The 20,893-nt window shown below is 41.7% G+C and overlaps 1 protein-coding gene and 1 long non-coding RNA gene across 2 annotated transcripts in view; one reads left to right on the forward strand and one right to left on the reverse strand.

Annotated features, from left to right (window-relative positions):
- The window catches only part of LOC121197041, a 135,288-nt gene that overhangs the window by 87,219 nt on the left and 27,176 nt on the right, over positions 1-20,893 (forward strand). The window contains exons 3-5 of the long non-coding RNA XR_005896218.1: positions 3,187-3,308; positions 3,495-3,748; positions 5,232-5,376. This is a non-coding gene — a long non-coding RNA (uncharacterized LOC121197041). The remainder of the gene's footprint in view (positions 1-3,186; positions 3,309-3,494; positions 3,749-5,231; positions 5,377-20,893) is intronic.
- slc7a14a (solute carrier family 7 member 14a) lies at positions 3,536-11,790 on the reverse strand. The gene is made up of 9 exons (XM_041060394.1): positions 11,267-11,790; positions 10,669-10,905; positions 8,810-9,027; positions 8,562-8,708; positions 6,167-6,375; positions 5,931-6,078; positions 4,915-5,410; positions 4,583-4,819; positions 3,536-3,834 (listed from the first exon to the last, which is right to left on the reverse strand). The coding sequence occupies exons 1-9, from the start codon at positions 11,571-11,573 to the stop codon at positions 3,536-3,538; spliced, it is 2,298 nt and encodes a 765-aa protein (XP_040916328.1). The 5' UTR covers positions 11,574-11,790.

The raw sequence follows: 20,893 nt of genomic DNA on the forward strand, positions 1-20,893 counted from the left end.
CAAACGTAGCCTCGGTTTCCATACCTGGGTGAGACATGACAGAGATATATGTGAAGATGTGAACTGAATCCAGCAAACTGTCTTCTTTTAGCTTCTCCTTTAACATTATATTGAGCTGTAATGTATAAGAACAGTTTAGGCTTGAATCTGAATAGAAATGATAGCAGTGTGCAACGAATACGATATCTTTTAGTTCAGCTCCCCAGTCAGGATCCAATGGTGTTTTTTTTTGTGGCTGATTCAGTTGCAGTACACCTGTCAAATCTTCTCAGAGCTCAGAGGCCCTCATTCCCAGGTACAAGAGCTAAGCCTACGTTTGGTGTAGTGTTCTATTATGTCTCGTTGCGATCAGTCACCACATGCAAGTACAACATTTATAGTTTGGGCCTCGTGCATGACAGCATGCTACACATTCACCAGACAGTCACATTGAGGTGCAGGCGTAGACCACAAACACACATTTTCATACACACACACACACATACAGAACATGCATTCCCGCACTGTCATACATACACACAGAGCAGATAACATAGAAAGTTGACTGTACAGTTCAGTGTCAGAGGCATGGCACCGACTGAATTCTCCTTCTTGTTTTGGCTGAGCTATGAATGCAAAGCGGCTGGAGTCTTTTGGCTGAGTTGGGAAGTGATGTTGGTGGGAAACGTATTTTGGCTCAACAGCACAACAGCGGGATATATGTTTGGATATGTGTGAGATATAATGTGCAAATGTTTTAGGATGTGCTGTTTTATTTTTTTCTTCTCTTTTTTTTTTAGCCCTGTCACTGGAAGGAATGTTGATACTGGATGATTCTCTAAAACCTCAAATTCAATCACTGCTAACATTTTGAATGTTTGATCCCTACAATGTTTTAAAAAAAACATTTCTCCAATATCTAAAACAACAGTAAGGTTGAGTTTAGGAAAAGATTGTGGTCATGGCAAATAAGCTATGGTTAAGGTTTTTGTACTCTTATTTTATGTCAGTTTTTTTTTTCCTAAAAGCTGTTTCAAAGCCTTATCTACAGCAACTGGGAGAGGAATTTTGGTGGAGAGATACTGAAGTGATTATTTAGTCATCCAGTATTCCTCAGGCTACTTTCTTGGGGGCGGGGACCCCAACTTTGACCTATTCCTACGTGAAGTAACCTTTTTTTTGAGTGTGGATGACTTTGAGAGGAGCAGAGGTAGGGTGGGGGCTTTAGCGTGGCATCCTTTGATTTAGTGCATTAGACAAGTAAGGCTTCCCTGGAAGGGACAGATGCAGCAACAGGGGGCATGAGGAAAAGGTACAAGGAGGACAATCAGGGCAGACATCAGCAGCTATTGTAGACGTGCCCCCACCTTCAGCTTAATAACATAACAATATGCTATTTGGTGTGTGCCAGGATCCCTTACAGTGCCGTGAGTGCATACATTCTCAGTATGGATTCAAACCCCTAACCTTGGCAGCATTAGCTTACGCGTCCTACACATTGAGCTTTACATTACCATGAATTGATTTGATTGATTTTCACAATACCTCAGGGTGCAGCAACAGTGGGACTTCAACACTAGCTACATGCATAAAAACTGGAGGGGCAAGGGGCAACAGGGAAGCTCACTCCGACCAGTTTGGGCCTGGGTTAGCACAGAACCAGAGGGAGAGGAGTTAATGCTCCGATGACAAATCCAAAGAGCGATAGCAAACACCCTGAGGTGAAGCAGAAGCTAATGGATCGACAGGCCACAAACAGATTGCTGCTTCAAATCCTGACTGAAAACCAATCTCAGCCATGTCACTTGTGACTTACATTGGTAACTCCCTGCTGACATGGCCTGATGGATATCAAGAGGAGGGTGAGGTTGCAAATAGATGAAGGAAGAGATGGACTGGAAGAGCAGAGGAGTGGTGGAAGTAGAAGAAAAATATAGACAAGAAAGCGGTAAAGGAGCAAAAAGCAGGAGGGGAGGAGGAAGGGAGGGAGATGGAAGAGGAGGAATTAGATTTCAGTTCACTCAGTATGAAAGTAAAATTATTTATTATTCATTCCTATTTGGTCAGAGACTGTATGAAAATTATTGATGTGGGGAGGATGGTTGAAACATCTGACCTAAACTGTCAAAAAGTCAGACTACCCCCCGCCCTCGGCAAAAACACAAAATCAATGCTCCCCCTTTTCTGACCCCAATCACTCTCTAATCATTTCTGTACAGTCCCTGATTGTTTTCTGCTGTAGGAGAAAAGACAAGAACTTACGAAGAAAATTCATTTCCCGAACTGAATGAACCAAAAATTAATTCCTTCCCATCTCATCTGGTAAACAGCGAGATCTGTATCAACCGAGAAACAAGCGCACAGAAAAGATTGAACAGAGAATGTGACGTTCATCGCAACAAAACATGCAGGTTATCAATTAGGATTCAATCTGCTCTCTCTCTCTGTTTCAGCCTCTGCACTCTCTTCTTTTTAGATACACCGATGAGCTGACAAGCTTGTGTTATATTGCACCATGAGTTGCTTTGCTGCGAGTGGACTGATTTGAGCTTCATGCTGGGGCAGAGAGTGGAAAGAACAAAACGAAACACATACCTACACGTACACATAAGAACACACTTTATAGCTACACACACAGACATGAGAATCAGTGTGAAAGGTGGAGTGTGATTGCACATACACCCTCAACACGTACACAGGCAAAATTAAAGTAGAAAACAGACATAATCAGAAACTCACATACACCTACAGTAGATGAAGGCACTATTGCAAGCAAAGTCCAAGTACTATTTGTGACAGAAAACATCAACACCCGTTTCCCAATGCACTCTTCAGTCCCTTGGGCTAGATGTTAGGGGTCAGGGGAAATATTTAAAGATACCCAGAAAGTGATTTTTGAGTTTTTTGTATGTTTGATTTGGCCATTTTCCTGTACGTTGAAACTAAAACTAGCAGAGAACGTCTGACCTGGACATAGGAAATAGTTTGGGCTTGGCATGCTGTCATCTGACTTTCCTGCCTGTCTATGGCGAAACAGGAAGGGAGGTGCTGATTCATCTGTCCCTCGCTCATCAATCTCTTCTCTCCCGTATCCCGTAAATTCTCAGATACCAACAGTTAACTGATTTCTCAAAACACAAGTGTATTCACAGTGCAGTGAACAACATTGTATTGTATCTCATGCTATGTCCGTACTTTTCTCTCCAGCCTCTCTTCGTGTGGGATGTGGACTCCAGTAAGGGAACAACAAGTGACTGCGATAAGACACTCATGACCTTGACGTCCACATTTGCTGTGTGAGCAGGGGAGCCGAGCGTGGCAGAGTTAAGGTGAAAGGAAAAAGCCATTCCACTGCCAAGAAACAATCTAGCCCAAGGGTTAGGCACACAAACAAATACACACACACATGCAGGCATGCACACGCACATTTACACACGCACACACACACACACACACACACACACACAAACCATCATTCATGCACTCACACTACTGTTTCCCCTCCCTTCCCCCAGGCAGCAGACAAGGCAGTACATTCAGGAAAACATAAAGTCCTTCAGAAATCCATTGGATCCTCCTCAGCGAGGCCGTGATTGGCAACGGTCCTGCCACCACCTTTGGATGAGATCCCTTCACTTTCTGGTTTTGCCTGAGGGGGCGGAGTGAGCCCCGATCCCCCCTCAGGCGCACCCCAGCTGTCAGTGGTGGGTGGGTAGAAATCATCATCGAAGCCACAGAAGCCTTCATCCACACCCTGATCATAGCGCTGGTAAGTGGAGGCGTGCACCTCGTTCTCTCTGGCCGTGATCTCCAGTGTACTATTCCACATGCCGTAGCCAAAGTAGATGAGCACACCTGAAAGGACACAGATTTGTTGCAGGTGTATTGATTAACTGCTCAATACACACACACACACACACACACACACACACACACACACACACAAACCACAAAAAAATGATACAGTGCACTAGAGCTTGGAACATGATGATTTTAAGATCTCGAATCCAAAAAAAGCAGAAAGACAGAATACAACTCTTTCCCAACTTAAAAAACAATTAATCCCACTCTGAGTGAGTCAGATGAACAGTCCTACTCACATATCAAAAACACACAGATGTCCACCAGTGTTTGTATAAGCACAAAAACAGTTCTGCTGGACACCAGTCTGCATTAATTCTGAGTTAAGGACTTAAATGGTATGTTGAACTACATGCATTGCACATTTATGCACACAAGTACACGCACACGCTCAGACAAATACAGATGCACAGATAGATATAACTGAGACAGGAAATAAAAGTGAAATGAGACTTCCTTGCTCTTTCAAAAGAAAAATAAACAAAGTGAGTAAGTGAGACATACACTAGGTTTTACTGGCTCACTGAGCCAATGAGAAATGAGTCATTTTTACGAGTAATGAAATTTATCACTCCATTGTTTTGGATAAACTGAGGTGAGTCACTGTTTAAGATCTGAACACAGTCGGTTCCCATCTGTCAAGGATGGTAGAAACGACGTGAATCCTGTCTTAAAATCTGGAAGTAAAAGACGCAAAACTTAAATGCAAGACAAATGGTCATTTAGTGAACTTGTCACTCACCCACGAGGCACCAGATTGAAAAGCGTATCCAGGTGATGGCAGACAGTTTAAGCATGAGGTAAATGTTGACCAGCATGGCTGAAGCAGGTACAAAGGGCACACAGGGCGCCATATAGGGCAGCCGCTTGGGGTTCTCAGGTTGCTGGAGGATGATGATGATGAGCAGGGCGATGATGATGATGAGGAGGATTAATAGCAGCAAAGCCCACCAGCGACCCTCCCCGATACAGCTTGATCCTGGAAGGAGAGGAATCAAAGAAGGACAGAAAGATTTAATTTACAGTTGCATTGTACTGTAAATTCCAGTGTGAGCTCTGTTGATGTGTTCTCACCAAAAATGATGAAGGAGCAAAAAGCAAAGATGAAGATGAAGAGCAGCAGCACACACACAGTGACAGTCTTCCCCGTGGCTGGAGTCGGCCTGTCCATCTTTCCTGGGAGGCCCAGTCGGATCCTCAAGGTGTAATAGCGTGGTCCAATCAGCTTCTTCAACCGCCGGGACATTCCGCCCTCTGACTCCTCTGCTTCAATGCCAGTGGTCATATCCACCGTGCCATAGTTTGGGTGACTGGCAGTGTAGGCGTTTTTATCTGGTTTGCCTATCAGCATCTCATTGTCACCCAATGATGGCAGATTTTTGGCTCCGCAGGTGTTCGTGGGCGGACCTCCATACTCATCGGCCTCGCTGGTTGGCGAACAGGCGTCTTTCTCGCACTCAGCCAAGACGCCTTCCTTCCTCTTGTTGTTCTGCTCTTCAGAGAGGAAGTTGACGAATCCGTGGATGTCGCCCTCAGGTTGGTAACGTAACAGGAGAACACATAGACTCACCTGCAACCGAGGGAGGAACATATGGTTAAATCACTTTATAGCACAAAAACTTCAGATTATTAGCTGTTAGCTATCCAATCAAACCAATGACAGCAATCCTCACTGCTGCAGCGCCTTCTATCACCACAACCTCCTTGTTTATGTTCTAAACCCTTTGGTATTGTTGACTTTGCTATGACCTGTATACTTACAGCTAGCACGTCGTTCTGTATAGTTCATTTGTTGGTGGAATTAGTTTTCCCTCAAAATCCCTCTTGCTTTGCGCTCTCACTGAGAGCTCCTTCAAAGAACAGAGCCTTTTTTAAATCTATAAATTGAACTATATAACCACTCAGGCTGAAGGAGAAATCATAGGTCTTTGCAAAAGACTATACTGTGTGTCCACTTGCTGCCCCGTATGTCAACAAGTAATACTGAGAATAAATGTTATACAGTGAACTAAATATAGTGATCCATCAGCACCCTGCAAGTGCCCATGTGGCCTGTATGTCAGGGTGAGCCATCATTATCCACCACTCACCAGGGTATAGGCCAGCAGGGTTCCTATGGACATCATCTCTATGAGGTCTCTGAGGCTGACCAGGAGGGACAGCAGGGCTGCCAGAAAGCCCGACACCACGCAGGCAACAGCAGGGGTCTCTGTGTAGGAAGACACATTTGCCAGGAACCTAAACACACACACAACCATGAGTGCATTTGAGACATATATAGCGTGAAGATTGATATGACAAGTTAAGAACAAGTGTGTACACTGACTTAAAAAGCAGGCCATCCCCTGCCATGGCATAGATGACCCTAGGCATGGGGAACAGGGACCCCAGCAAGGAGACAGTGAGTCCGGCTATGGAGCCAACTGCCACGATGTACTTCGCAAACATACAGCCATGCATGGCAAACATCTCCATGAGCGGGGCGTCTGCGTCAATCTCATTGTAGGGAACCATCAGAGTCAGGATCACAGAAACCTGGATGGAAGAGAATTAAATACAAACACAGAGCTTGGTTATTTATAGGAATTCTGTGTCAGGGGATACAAATGGACACTGCTGTGAGACTGTTTGGGGCAAAGTCCAACTGCTGATGAAGATCATGCGATAGGACTGAAAGTTTCAGGATAGTTGCTAAACAGACCTCGTGGTGAGACTGTTTTCTCGACCTCATCAGAATGCTGTAATCGCATAAACATTTAAATACTGACAAGTGTCGAGCGACATTCTCATAACCAAGCATTGCACAGCAAGCACATTCAGCACACCGCGCATCGCATGCAGAAAGGTTCATTGGTCATGCTTCTTTCTCTCTCTCTGTATATGTGTGTGTGTGTGTGTGTGTGTGCGCGCGTGTGTTTTTGATCCTTGCGTCTGACGTGTGAAATCATGCAGGGCCATCTGTCACAGATACTGTGCTGCAAAAGAGGGATTTGCTTGAACAGATTACAGAAAGAGAGAGGAATAATAAAAAGGCTAACCCTCACAGAGAGGGAGATAGAGAGATCTGTTTCTCCCTAGTAGCCTGGTGCCCTTTAACCCTGCGTCCAATCCAGGCACAGGCTGGTTGACAGTGTGTGTGTGAACCAGTCAGAGGGGACTCTACTAATCTAGAGGGAATCCTACAACAAATGCAGGTTAAATGTCTTTGAGAGGGCAAACCTGATCCCAAACTGCATCCTATGGTGCTGACTTCAGCTCACTGTCAGCTGGTTGTTGGTTTGCGCACGTTCATGTGACTCCTCACTGAGAATGAGGGGCTCATTCGACGTGATTCCCTCCCTCATGGCCATCTTTAGTGGATTTGTTCTGATGGTCAATTAAGAGTAAGGGTGTGAGCAAATTCAGCATGGAAAAACAGTCAGGGGGGAGCAGTGTAGGAAGAGCCCCAATAATTTTTATGATTTTGAATGAAGCTGCAGTGCGTCGTACACTCTCGCATTTAAATGCAAAGTAACACCCTTGTCACCAGAAAGATAAAGATGTGACGTGTAATGTGTTTAATGATTAAAATGATTCTGGATTTTGACGTTAGACTTGAGAAAATAGATTTTGGAGCACAAGAGAAGGCTGATATGGGGGAATAGATGCAAGAAGTTAGTTGAGTTCTGAAGTTGATTCAATCTTTGCCCCGAGGCAATGCCGAAAAATTCTCTTTCCTGATAGGCCGCTGTTACACGGTACCCATAGCAACAATCATCCAGCACAAACGTGTCAAAGTTAGAAATCTGGTAGGCTGTGTGAGCTGAATACGTAAAGATCAGAAATGAAATGCACACCCACACAGTTGGAGTGCAGGGGGAAGCGTATTGATGTTTGATCTTTCCATCTCTCTGTCTGTGTCAGATTCTTCTCAGAATTTGGGACTAACACTTTCAGTCTGTATTTACAAGTAGGGATGTGTGAAACAACAATATATATCATGTGACGATAGAAATAAGTCTGTTGTTTCAAGTTATGCTCTATTGTTTTTTTCTTTGTGCTGGGAATTAGCATCAAAGACAAAACAAGGAGCTCGTAACTAAAACAGAGGCCACTCCTCTTTCATGGATTTGATTTGGGTATGAAAAGTCTGATATGGACCCAAAAACTGTAGTTAGCGAATTATTCCACAGACCAGTCCCCGCAACAGACTCAAACACCACTAACCTACTTTACCACCTACGCAAGAATCATGTCAAACAGTGCTGAGAGAGTCTAGGGATGAGAGCCACACAGGCACAGTCAAGTGCTCAAAACAAACCCCAGACACGCTGCAAGAGGCTTTTGCACATCGCACGCCATATGGCAAAGAATCACGAAGACGGAAGGAGATAACAGCTGTCGTTGCAACTTACATTTGCAAAAACATGGCCCCAATTTACACAGTTGAGAAAAGGGGGCTTCATGAATTGGTGCACATAGTTATATAAACTATTGACTAAGATTAAAGATTAGAGCTGAAGGTGTGAAGTTGAGCCAAGTCACCTCAGTACCACACCGTGCATACCAAAAAAATTCTATAAAAAATGTGTCTAGTTGATGCAGCAGTGATGCTCTGAGTAACAAGATAAAAGTGTTTTGCATTCTTAACTGTCCTCAAACTACTTTTATCTCTCGAAAGTTAATAAAGGGAAACAAACGACGCGTTTATTGTTATGTCTGTGGTGTCCGGGGTAACTCACAGAGACGTAGGCAGTGAGGCAGGTGATGAGTGAGGCAGTGATGGCGTAGGGGATGGACGTGTTGGGACTCTTGGCCTCCTCTCCTGTCGTAGCTATGATGTCAAAACCGATGAAGGCATAGAAACACGTGGCTGCTCCCTGCATCACCTGTGACAGAAAAGAAGCAAATGATGGCTTACATGTTTCATTTGATCGCTCGCGACTTATTGAATGTGTGCGTTTGCATGTGTGTGTGTGTGTGTGCATACCCCCGACCAGCCAAAGGGCAAGAATCTCCCTTCGTCCCAGTTCTCTCCGTTAACAAAGAACAGCCCGGCGATCATCATGAACACCCACACTATGAGGTTGATGACGTTCAGCACATTGTTGAAGCCCACAGAGTTCTTCACTCCCAAAGCCACTATCACCGTCACCAGCAGTGCTATCAGCAGCGCCAGCAGGTCTGGGTACGACTGCTCCCCTTTACCTACAGAGGAAACACACAGAGTGTTGTCATCCATTCACTTTGGTGGTGGGTGATATGACACAAACTTTTATTTTCCATTTATTTTCATTATTGTTAACCTATCAATTATTTTTTAGGATTAATTGATTATTTTAAATGAGTCTAGTAAATGCCATAGAATTAAAAAAAAAAAAAAAAAAAGAAAGAAAAAAGAAAGAGAAAAAATCACAATCACCCAGAGCCCAAGCTGATGTCCGTTCGATTTAAAAGAAAGGATAAGCAGCCCGTAAAGTTGGAATGAAATATATTTTTCCTCTTCCCATGAAATGATAGTGACAGTGTGATTTATTCTTGATAGATAAAGTGTATATCTATTACTGATGTGTAGGAATAAAAAGAGGAATGTGTCTGAAAACAAAATTATTCCAACTTTCCGAAACAAACATCAAAAAGGGCTTTCTAAATTTGTTTAACTCTCTTGGCAATACCACAGTTGGAAACACATCACTCGCCACATCAACAAAACTATTTTTGCCAGGTAAACTGCCAAACACACAAAAGCATTTTCAGGATTACATTTTTTTAGTAAGATGCACTTTCCCACTCAGCACAGTAAAACAATTTATCAATAATTACTATTTTACCCAACTCAATAGTGTATTTGTTACACAGGAAGCACACTCTGTGTATGTTTGGAAACTAATGAGAAGTATTTTCAGCTAAATTCCACATTTCCTCAGGGGTGTGGAGAAACAGCCGTTTTTCTTCAGCAGGAAAGGGAAACAGTAACTTTCCATTATGGTGTTGAACAGCTGGCCTTGCTGCTTGTCATGTGACCATTGCCATGCCTTTGTTAGTGTCCAACAGGAAGAGACCGTCAGGGCAGTATCATCCAGATAGGAACACAGTTGGCACACGTCAGCTATAGTATTACAGCAGATTAGCAGGCATTCCCCTCACTGTACGGTTTATGACATGGGAAACTGTGTTGTGTGAATCATTTAGAAATCTAAGATGATATTTTCCACAATGACATGATTTCCAAGAGAATCAGTGAAACATCATTTGGATGCTGCCTGGAAACAAAATTGAGTATGGTTTGGATGGTTTCCCAGATGGTGTTAGTTTCAGTTTTTATATTAGAATCTGGAAGGATGTGCTGCCATTCAAACCCACTTCGCCAGTGTCATGCAGCATCTTTTCTAGGATACAGATGACACTGTGCTTCTGTTGACAAAGTAATTCATGACTCTAAGGGACAAGCAGCATGACAGCAAAGATATGGTTTATTAAATCTGCTCCTTTGGGGCAACAGACGGACATAACTTTAGTTCAACCCGGGGGCATTAAGGTTTGAAGGCACAACAGCAGGAAGTATTTGCCTCATACAACCACAGCTATAAGACCAGAGCTGACTCTGACCTTCTTGTGGAGAGTCAGGAGGAAAAAGCATAATTTCTTTTCAGAGGTGACCTGGGTTAATGTCTGTTCATTTCTGATAGAATGACTGCTGATAGCTGTTAACCTGTACATCGTAAGCTCACTCAAATTAATGCTCTGTGCATACAAATCTAAAACTTCATTTAAATCTAATAATAATCCGGATCCTGAAGCTTAAACTTCATATTTTTTTCTTCGAGCACATACCCCCATTCCACTCACCTAAGCCATTGAGCGTCCCAATGTGTGAAATCATAAAGTTGCTGATGCTGTGATTGGCCAGCGAGTCCGCCATGCTGCTGAGAGCCGAGGCCCCCGCCGCCGTGCCAATCAGATACTCCAGAATTAAGTTCCAGCCGATGAAAAACGCCACGCACTCGCCCACAGTCACGTAGCTGTATGTGTAGGCCGAACCTGTGGTCTTAGGCACACGCACGCCGAACTCTGCATAACACACTCCTGTGGGACAGCGAGGGAGACGCATACATGCAGACGCACATATCAGTAATTTGAATGCATTATCCTCCAAATGAAAGGCTTAGCTGAAGGTATTGATGGGAACATTAAGGTAGTACTAAGATATCCCTTGAGTGCCTTTCATATTATAGCTTTATCTGTACAATGTCTTTGCCCTTGTAATAATTGCATAGTTATTAAAAGGCTCGTCATATAAATCATATCAGTGTAACGGTGATAAGAGCTTAACCTCTATACTGTGGCATATAGTGTGTGTGAAAGAGTGAGAGACAGTAAGAGAGTATTTAAGACCAGAAGAGAATCAGTAAATGCATGTATGTAAGTGCATTTGCTCCAGTCTCACCTGACAGTATGGAGGCCACAGCGGCAATAATGAATGACACAATGACCCCCGGACCGGCCATCTCCTTGGCAACCAGCCCTGATACCACATACATCCCCGTCCCAACACAGCTGCCCACACCGAGCGACACCAGGTCCACTGTAGATAAGACCCGGGCCAGTCTGGTCCCGTGGGAGCCGGTGCCTGACATGGCTGAATCCAACATGGATTCCACAGGTTTGGTCCTCAGGACACGAGATGTGAAGGTGTTCCATGCCGAGCCCCATTGTATCCTGCGAGGGTCCAGCTTTCCTACCACACCACTCATACTGAGTGCTAAAGGTCAAGGGTCAGAGTCAAAGGGAAGAATTTCAGAAGGAAGAGTGGAAAGATACTGGATCTTTGTTCCTTTTTCTTTTGTTCTTTCACAGTTTTCTTGAGCAAACAACTGTGTAGAGCGCTTCCAAATAATGGAAGAAGATCTTGCTGCCTGTGCCTCAGTTTTCTGCCACCTCTCTCTCTTATCCTGGTTTAGTGGAATTCCATCTCAGTGAGAGAGAGAGTCATCTGAAAAACAAAAGTGGGACGATTTTTTTGCAGCATTTCACAGCACATTGCCTTCAATTATTTTGTCTGAGACAATGCTTACTTTTGAGTAAAAACACCAAGACACAGAGGCCCAACGGTGGAGATGTATTACACGTTCTTCCTCAAATTAAGTGTACCTGCATGAGGAAGCAACTAATTAGCAGTCCTCTCCCTGTAGCCCCGTTGCTATAGTAGCCAAGCTCATGAGTGATTGCAATGGACACTAAATCATTTCTCCTTTTGAAGACCGGAGAAAGTGTAATATGTGTAATCATATATACATACTAATTCCTCTAAACCTCTTCCAATCTGTGTAGTTTCTTTAAGCATAATAATAATAATAATCATAGTTAACTGGTAATTTGTCTACTGTTAAGACAAACTTGTATCAATTGGTGTAAGAAAGAAGGAAATTTTCCTTAAAAGATTAGGATTACCCAGTAATTTTGTCCAAAGCTTAATTGAATTAGCATTGACTGGAAGTTTTGTCATCCATGTTTGTTTATTTTGTTTATTTTTTTAATTACTTTGTAATTACTGGCTTGTAATTTACAGGATTACACAAAGTGCATCATATTATTACAATGCATTATTACAAAATTACCAAACAGTATATAAAATAATTTAAAGTAGCTCAGTAGTACGTACAAATTAATTAAGCACCATTAATAACAATGAAATGATATATCATGAAATAATATAAGACTCATTGGGGCCACTTTTCTGTATCTTGGGTACTTAAGATTTTTGAATGCTTGGCTTTTTTCTTGTATTTTTTCATTGTTTTATTGCTGATTATATTTAAATAAGGGATCTGAATAATTATTCCACAATTGTGTATAATTATACTGTGGCAATACAAATGCAAAAAGCCGTTAAAATGTTTCCCGGTGTTTAGAAAATATGACCTCACCACAAAATTGTTGTAAAACAACAAACTGCAAATGCTTTGTCTGTTTGAATAATGGCAGAAATGTGTGTGCGGTGCAGTGGTGAACAAAAGAAACATGTTGATGAATATGAAAGTAAACAATCACTGAAACAATTAAAATCAGGAGATGTTTTTATGCAAAATAATTACAACACTCATGTATTATCATGATTAACAATGACAGAACATTTTCAAGCTGCTCAGGCTTTATTATACTTTTCCACAGCTTTTCAACCATGTTTCGGACATCATATGAGTAGTGTAATAAGGGATGCTGTTGAAAAGAGAGATGTTATAGTCATCAATTGTAGCCCAGTTCACCTCTCCCTCTTTCTCTCTCTCTCCCTCTCCCTCTCTCGCTTAGCAGCAGTGAACTAACACTCACCATTCATCCACTTTGAACAAAAAGCGCAAGTTACTGAACAAATACACGCTCACATACGCCCCACTCACATTGCCTCTCAGCTATAATATGAGACACTCAAATGATGGCTGCAATTACCCAGCTGTTTAACCAGAGGAGGCCAGTGCTGCTATTGTCGCTGCACTTAGTGAGAGTACGAGCGTGTGCGGCAGTAGAAAGAGCTCAAAATGTGATTTAATTTGCGTGTGGATGGTGAGCGTTGGGTGGGGCGGCTGGCTCTTAACCCATCACAAGGCCGAACTCAAATGTATTGGAGTCATCATAGTGTATTAAAATCAGATTTCACAATTTGCTCGTTGAAGGATAGCCAAGAAATGCATATGTGACATGAAACTGATCCAACAAACAGTGGCACAGGTTCACATAGCAGAGTATTCATATTCAGCCACAGGGACGTAACAGAGCTGGTAAAATCGGCTTAAGTCACTTCATCAAACTCAAAAGTAGGAGCGAGGTGAAAACTAATTCTTGTACCTTGCTAATAACAGCATGGTTTTCCTTTGCTAAGCTGAAACCAGAAATAGAATCATATGCCAGCACAGTGCAGCTTCCAGAATATGTATAACACACACACACTAGCATAGTCTGTAGAGTATATCTTCAATTAAGGCAAACGTTGCAGCACGTTTTTAATTGTATCATCTCGAGGAGAGAAGGAGCTTGATATAACTCTTGCAATGTGCAAGCTTTGCAAGATGCAGGTGAAGTGTTGGGAGTCCTGGAAATGTTAGTGCTCACATCATCACACAATCACCCTAAGACTGACCGAGACATGTCTTTACTACAGTACACTTTCATTATTATTAAACAGGCAGAGGACTGTAACATTTTCCCACATTACTAAAAACACTGTCCTATATTTTGTTCGGACAGACAATGATTTTACCTGCCAGTTATTTTTCACATTGCAGTTCAGAGCGAATGGTTTGGCACATTCACTAGAGTAAAAACCTGAAAACAGCAGCCCATTTTATTCATTGAATTGAGTATAAATTTCTGAATTAACTCAAGACAGCAGAGAACCAAAACTGAATGTATTTGTTATATTCCCAAAGATACTCAAAAGTGTGCTTCCGTTTAATTGAGCATCATAATTATTATCACGATACCAGGTTCTCTCATGTTTGACAATTAGTCTAAAAGGAAATTAAACTATGCAGTGGTTCTTTTGGTAGATACTCCACTGCTGATTAAAAAAAGGGCCATCCAACAAATACTTCAACCAGAAATTGAAATACACACACACACACACACACACACATACAGACAAACAAAAAAATTACACACACAAGTAGGCGCAATATAAAACTCAAGCACACACTCATACACCGCCAGCAGCACTGGTCAACACTCTCTCCTATGACTAGAGCATTACTGAGTGTGTGTGTGTGTGTGTGTGTGTGTGTGTGTGTGTGTGTGTGTGTGTGTGTGTGAGGACAGGAAAAGATGAACAGATTAGGAGGAAAGGATGAGGAGGATGAGCAGACTGAAAAACAAATCTGTTTTTCATTTGAGCACTGGGTTTTGATTCTCCTCTTTGTCAATAAATGTGTGTGTGTGTGAGGGAGAATGTGTGGTATGAACAGACAAATCTTATCAGCTTTAATTGGAGACGCCGATACCTTTACACGAATCCAATCACATTCTGCAAAGCTCAAAAACAGTCAAACAGTGGCGACTTGGAACGACATAGGATCTGCTTGAGATTGTTGTTTATGGGATGCGTATTTTACACACACACACACACACACACACACCATCTTTCATCATTCCATATCACAAATCAGATCATGCAAGCAGCTTGTTTTTCAAAACATCTGTTACCTTTTAATGTTCTCTGGCTAGTTTCATCGACAGTAACCACCACCTGCCCTGAGTGTGAGCTATTTGAACAGTGGTAGATCAACAAAAAGGAGCTACACAAAGCACTGTGGCAGCAGGTGTTCCATCTGCTCTATGCTGGAAAACTGACTTTAGTTTACTAACGGCACTTCCCGAGATAAAGGTTAGTCTGAGAGCATTTAACCTTTGTAGAAAGTGAGCTTAAGTGAAACAAATATGTGTAAACAACTAATACCAACAGCTTTACAGTTATCATCTGTCCTGTGACAACAATGTTATTTATATAGAACAAGTTTCAAGGTCTCTACAATTAAACTAGAATAAGAAAATGACAGAAACTAAATAAAATTAATCACGAATAAACAAACACCAGAGAGAAACAGCATAAAAAGTACAGAAGCACAAAACTAAGTATCCAAATACTTGTATCTAATATCTCATGTCTTTTACTGTAAATCAGAGGAGGATACAGGACTTGTTTTCCCACTGTAACTCCAAGGCTCAGTCTATTCTGGTTATGAGTCTTTACTTAGAAACTTCACTCCAAAGGCCTGTCTGGCAAACTGCCTTGTATGATGTTAGGAGGTCAGTGGTACAGTCGTCGCATACTGTCCTCATGCAGCACAGAGCTGCAGCAATCTGCCTGTTTTCAAACCACTTTGATGTTTAGTCAGTCAGTCAGCAGCCTTTCTGTGAAATTTAGGTGGAAATCTTCGGATTCAAACTCAAGTACGTGTCCCATATTTTTGTGTACCTTCACTCATTTCTCATAACCTACTTTAGTTACTGAATATACAAAAAGAATCTGGCACACGATTATAGGGACTGTTTGTAAGTATGTGTAATTTAAAGAATATCAGGACATAGATGAAAGTTAAAAACATCATCTTTGCTGGTAAACGAAAAAAAAGTTTTACCAATTGTAGGCTAATCTTACAGAAACCAGGTAGCTGCCAAAACATTCGCATTTAAGTGACATCTGCTGCAACAATGGCATAACAGAAAGTTGTTTTATATCTTGCTGTCACTCAAAACTGTGTATTATATAAAATAATACATTCATGGCCCCTTTTCAAATGCTATTTACTTCCGGGCTTTATGCTAAGCTAAGCTAATCACCTCCTAGTTCCACTTCCGTACTTAGGATGCAGACATAAGCGCTGTTTCAATTTCGCTTCTAATTCTCACCTGAAAGCTGATAAGTCCCAAACTGTTCCTCTAAGATAGACTTTGTCTGGTTGCAGCAGACTAAAAATGTATTTCCTCTGCCTGAAATTGATGCACACAACAGTAAAATCAAATGAATACCAGATTACTACATTCTATGAGAAAGGGAAAATATCTCACTACTGAAGTTTCATTACTTTACACACAGTGTAAACAGTGGTAGGTGGTACTTCTCCAATGGCAACATCTCCATGGTGCCCCCATCCCCTGACTCTGAGAACAAGACAGAGAGAGGCACAGTGTTGTTCTTCTCAGCCTTTATATGGACCACAAACTAAGTGCCAGAGGCAGCATTAGCTACTGAATAATTTAATAGAGTGTGGGCAGAGGCAATAAATTGTATATTTATTCAAACTTCTAGCCATGGAATTACTCATGTTGTTCTTCCTATTTTATCAGAAACCATTGGAAATATAAGTGCATCTGTGAACAAAACAGCATGAACAGAAAAGCACTACACTGCTGTGAGCTCCCCTGTTGTACACAGACAAGCAGTGTAATAGAATTTTGAACCAGGCCTTTCTTCAATATCTTAACACTAAACAAACACCCATTTTCTGCCCAGCCAGAGTGCTGCTGTTTAAAGATCAATAGTTGAATCCCTGTCATCATAATCATCACCGCCACCTCTAGCATTCATCTCAGCATTAGTGTGTTTCCTCTCCAGATAAGACAGCTGTCAGAACATCCATCCTTGTGTCTAATCAACTAAGCATGTCTCTGTGTCCGCCCCTGCCCATGTCTGAATTACTGGTTGAATAACCTGATTGAGCTCTCATTGCCTTTCCAGTAAGAGCTACATTGGCTTAATAAAGCTGAGAGCCCTTGTGATTCACTCAAAACCAACCTGGCAACTGGCCCAAATGGCATGGCCCTGGGTCCCTGCAAAAAACCAAACCTGGCAAGTGGCCCTGGCCCCATTCTCATAAACTACAGACAGAACAGGAAGGAGCCAACTCATCATCATTTGGTAGAATACCTGAGTCAGGGAATTTTGTTGAACTTTCTGAATTTATATCCCTCTTTTTCTCTCATTCTCGCACTGTCTTTGTAAATCACTCAGCAAAAATCTAGCTGATGTTTTGGCATGCTGCTTTTGAGGAAGCCAGTCAGTTGGTTCACTGCTTTGACTGAAATAGCCCAACAGCATCAGATGTATTGGCACAAAACTTTGTACGGACACTCATGATTTACCAGATTATGAAGCTGATTCTGCAGATCACTTTACATTTTATCTTGCACCACCATGTCCATTTGAGTGAAATGTCTCAACAACCAGTGGACAGATTTCTTGGTCTTCTTAATAAAGCAGAGTTATTACATGTTGTCATGTCTCTGACATAAATAGATAGATAGATAGCACAGCTCTACTTCAGTGCCTCTTAGTATTAAGATTTATGAGGCCAGTCCCTGTGGACTTGTGCTTAGAGCATCATGCAGTCAACAGTCTAATCTCTTGAACACACTAATGCATTACTATCAATCTCTGTGACTAACAGAATATCAATGCTCATTTAATCACTGCAACTTCCATTTCTGTAAACCTTATTGTTTAAATGTAGTCTGGTCCTATAGGAAACAAATTTGATTTTAATATTTAATGTTGTATTCTTTAAGTGTCAAAAACAGTAAACTTACTAAACTTTATGTACAGAGATATTTAGAGGTCATTTCTTTCAAACGCAACATATTTACAACTCAAAAACCCATCCATTATAATTCTACACCCAGCTGACAAGTCTTACAGATATCAGCAGTAATTGGCTGGCTATAAAGTGGAGATGTTGAGTCCTAAATTCATTTTATTCTGCTAGACTGAGCTTGGCGACTGTCTGGCTGATTCACTGCCTTGCCTGACTGGCCACAGCATCCCCATCTGACAGCCCTAATGAATCTGATTTCTCATTCGACACAAAAGAGAAATTGCTGACTGCCAGGTTGATTTCGTTTCTCATCAGTCACACTTCAACTGTCTGTCTAAGCTGTTCAGACACTGATTTTTAAATAAGAACTGTGATGTTCCCATCAGTTTCACTGAGCGGGCTGCCCGACTGGCTCAGTAATTTTCTTGTTTGATTTACTGATGTGAAACTATCTACCTACATGGTCTAATCACCCTGCACAGTGTCTTGGCCAGCATACCAGTATCCCCTAATGTGCAGGAAAAGAAACCCATAATTGGGTAAACCTCCCCCATGTTCCTCTGGAGTGGTTTAGTAACCTAACTTGAAAGCCATGATGGGTTTATTAATAAAAGCTCTGTGAAGAAGAAAGAAGAAAATTTTTACAGAGATTCAAAGTCAGTATTTAACTAAATGTGTAAATTTTACTAAATGTTAACTAAATGTTACTGCAAATGGTGATCTCTGTAATTTAAAAAAGTGTCATTGTGACCATAGACAGCCGTAACTGAAAACACACTAGAACCCTGATGGGTTGGGGGCCCTCTGAGATTTAATCCCTGGGTGGTGCAGGGGGTCCTAATCCAGCAGTGTCTTTCTTATTCACATGCGCTAATTTAATTTTCTTCTTATCTATGACCGCCAATCCGCTGTTTATTTCAGACTCATGGAGGCACACATGAAAATTAATTTCATCTCGTTAAATGAGACCAGTCTGTGAAAAGATGCAGCCATCCGGCAACGAGTAAACAAGCACATTGCAAAGCAATGGTGAAGGTATAATCAAACCAAGAAATGGTGAATTTGTGTAACTTTCATTTATGCCTTTTTGTGTCTCATTACAGCGTGTAAAAACCAGTGAAGCAAATATTCCTATTTGGTGATAGTTTGTGCTTTTATAACATGTCATACTACTGTATGTTCTGATAACAAGTTCTTATTATAATAGTTTCATGTGTATTTTCAGGAGTGTATTATAAGTGGACCATGCTAAGATTTTTTTGCTATATTATTTCTTCTTTATGCACTCGCATTCAGGTGCACATATTGTGTTATTATCATCAAAAGTCTGAAAATCTGCAATGAAACACATTTTTGATTGCGTTATATTGTGTGTTAATAGAAGTAAATCCTCAGGTCAGTCATGGTCCAGCCTGAGATGTAATTCTTGGATCACATGCCATCACCTGCTGTTATGGTCTAGACCTACAGATAACCTGTCATTCATCATTTTGCCTCCTGGACTTGGGAACACACTGGTTTATTAATATGAAAGTTGAAAGTTGAATTTGTTTAAATGGAACACGAGTCAAAATTAAGCAGATTGTGCAGAAGTGCCCTTGAAACTTGAAAAATATGGCCACCACACAGTACAAATGATCAGCGTGCCAGTAGATGATTCTGATCAAAACTGGGTCCAAAAACGAAGCGAGCAAAGGCTTGCTTTCTGCTTAAAGCTTTAAACAAACAGAGGCAAAGTCTAAATGTGCTGTACAGTATACATAAATAAATGACTGGCAACATACAAGCCAGCAATTCTGTCATTCCTATCCATTTACTGTAATGTCTCACTGACAAACCATATTGGAACTGGTAATAGACAAATATAAACCCAAACAGGGATGTCCCTCTGCTTCAGTTAGCTGGCTGTCTGACCAGTTTACTCATTTACTGACTGACTTGCTCATTTACTGGCTTTCTCATGCGTCTGATTCACTTCAGGTTGTGGCCATTAATCTCAAACACATTGATCTGTAAGAAGCGAGTGAGCAGAAATTTAAAAAAAAAAAAAAAAAAATACTGCAGTTTCCTATCTGTTTGAGGTGTATCAACTGTTGGCGCTGGTTCCAGGGTACAGACAAATTGCTCTGCATGACTGACCTGTCAGCCAGCCCCGTTCACTCACAATTTGGCCTGCCGCATCCCCATCTATCTTGGCCTAATGCGGCACAGTGGGAGCCTGAAGCTTAAAGCACAATGGATCTGGCTCCAGACTGCAAGATAAATAAAAACAACGGTGTCACTCCCTCTGGCTCCTTAGCTAACCAGCCATATCGAAGACACCTCTGTCTATTTGGCCTTAAGCTCTAAAAAAACAACAAGATCATTCCACACACTGAGGGACTAACCCCAGTTGTAGACTAAGTTGATGCCTGAGTTTAAACCTCAACTTAAGACATTTAGGCTAAGACAAGGCTTAAAACCTGGCCCAAAAACTGACTCATTGATTCTGGTGCCAGACTTCAGGCGTATCCTGCTGAGTAATTCTTCGACAAGGAACTCCAATATCATAAAATACTGGGAGCTCTCAGAGATAATGGGAAAAAAAATATTGCCAGCAGCTGCCAAAACACATTTCCCCCCACAGTATTGTCTCTATCGATCCGATTTGCTAAATCCCCTGTGGGCAGTATTGTCCCTCTGTAGTATCTGAGAGCAATTTCTATATAGTATCACTGCATTAAAACATATATTTCCCTGGTTATTAATGACAGAGAGACTCAAGGAAAATGCATTTGTCATAGACCAAAAGCGCCACATACAGTTTCACTTCCTCTCTGGTTTCTCCTTCTCTGTGCTCTTCTCTGCAACGAGCTGTTTGTTAGCTTATACTGCTCCAGCAAATTAGTGTAGTGCCTGCTCTGCTCACTGTGTTCAAACAATCCGCTGACAGTTGATGGTCCTTTTTATTTCATCGATTCCACCTTCACCTGTTACCCTTTCCAGATTCTCAA

This window comes from Toxotes jaculatrix, chromosome 17 (genome assembly GCF_017976425.1).
Source record: "Toxotes jaculatrix isolate fToxJac2 chromosome 17, fToxJac2.pri, whole genome shotgun sequence".
Lineage (NCBI taxonomy): Eukaryota > Metazoa > Chordata > Actinopteri > Toxotidae > Toxotes > Toxotes jaculatrix.

What these genes read in the sequence shown, in the direction of transcription:
- slc7a14a (XM_041060394.1), bottom strand. Translation starts at nt 11,573, where the DNA reads ATGAGTGGTGTGGTAGGAAAGCTGGACCCTCGCAGGATACAATGGGGC. An exon ending in GGGGATGGCCTGCTTTTTAA is followed by an intron (nt 6,079 to 6,166) that starts GTCAGTGTACAC and finishes GTGTGTGTTTAG; the next exon opens with GTTCCTGGCAAATGTGTCTT. An exon ending in TTCAATCTGGTGCCTCGTGG is followed by an intron (nt 3,835 to 4,582) that starts GTGAGTGACAAG and finishes GTGTCCTTTCAG; the next exon opens with GTGTGCTCATCTACTTTGGC.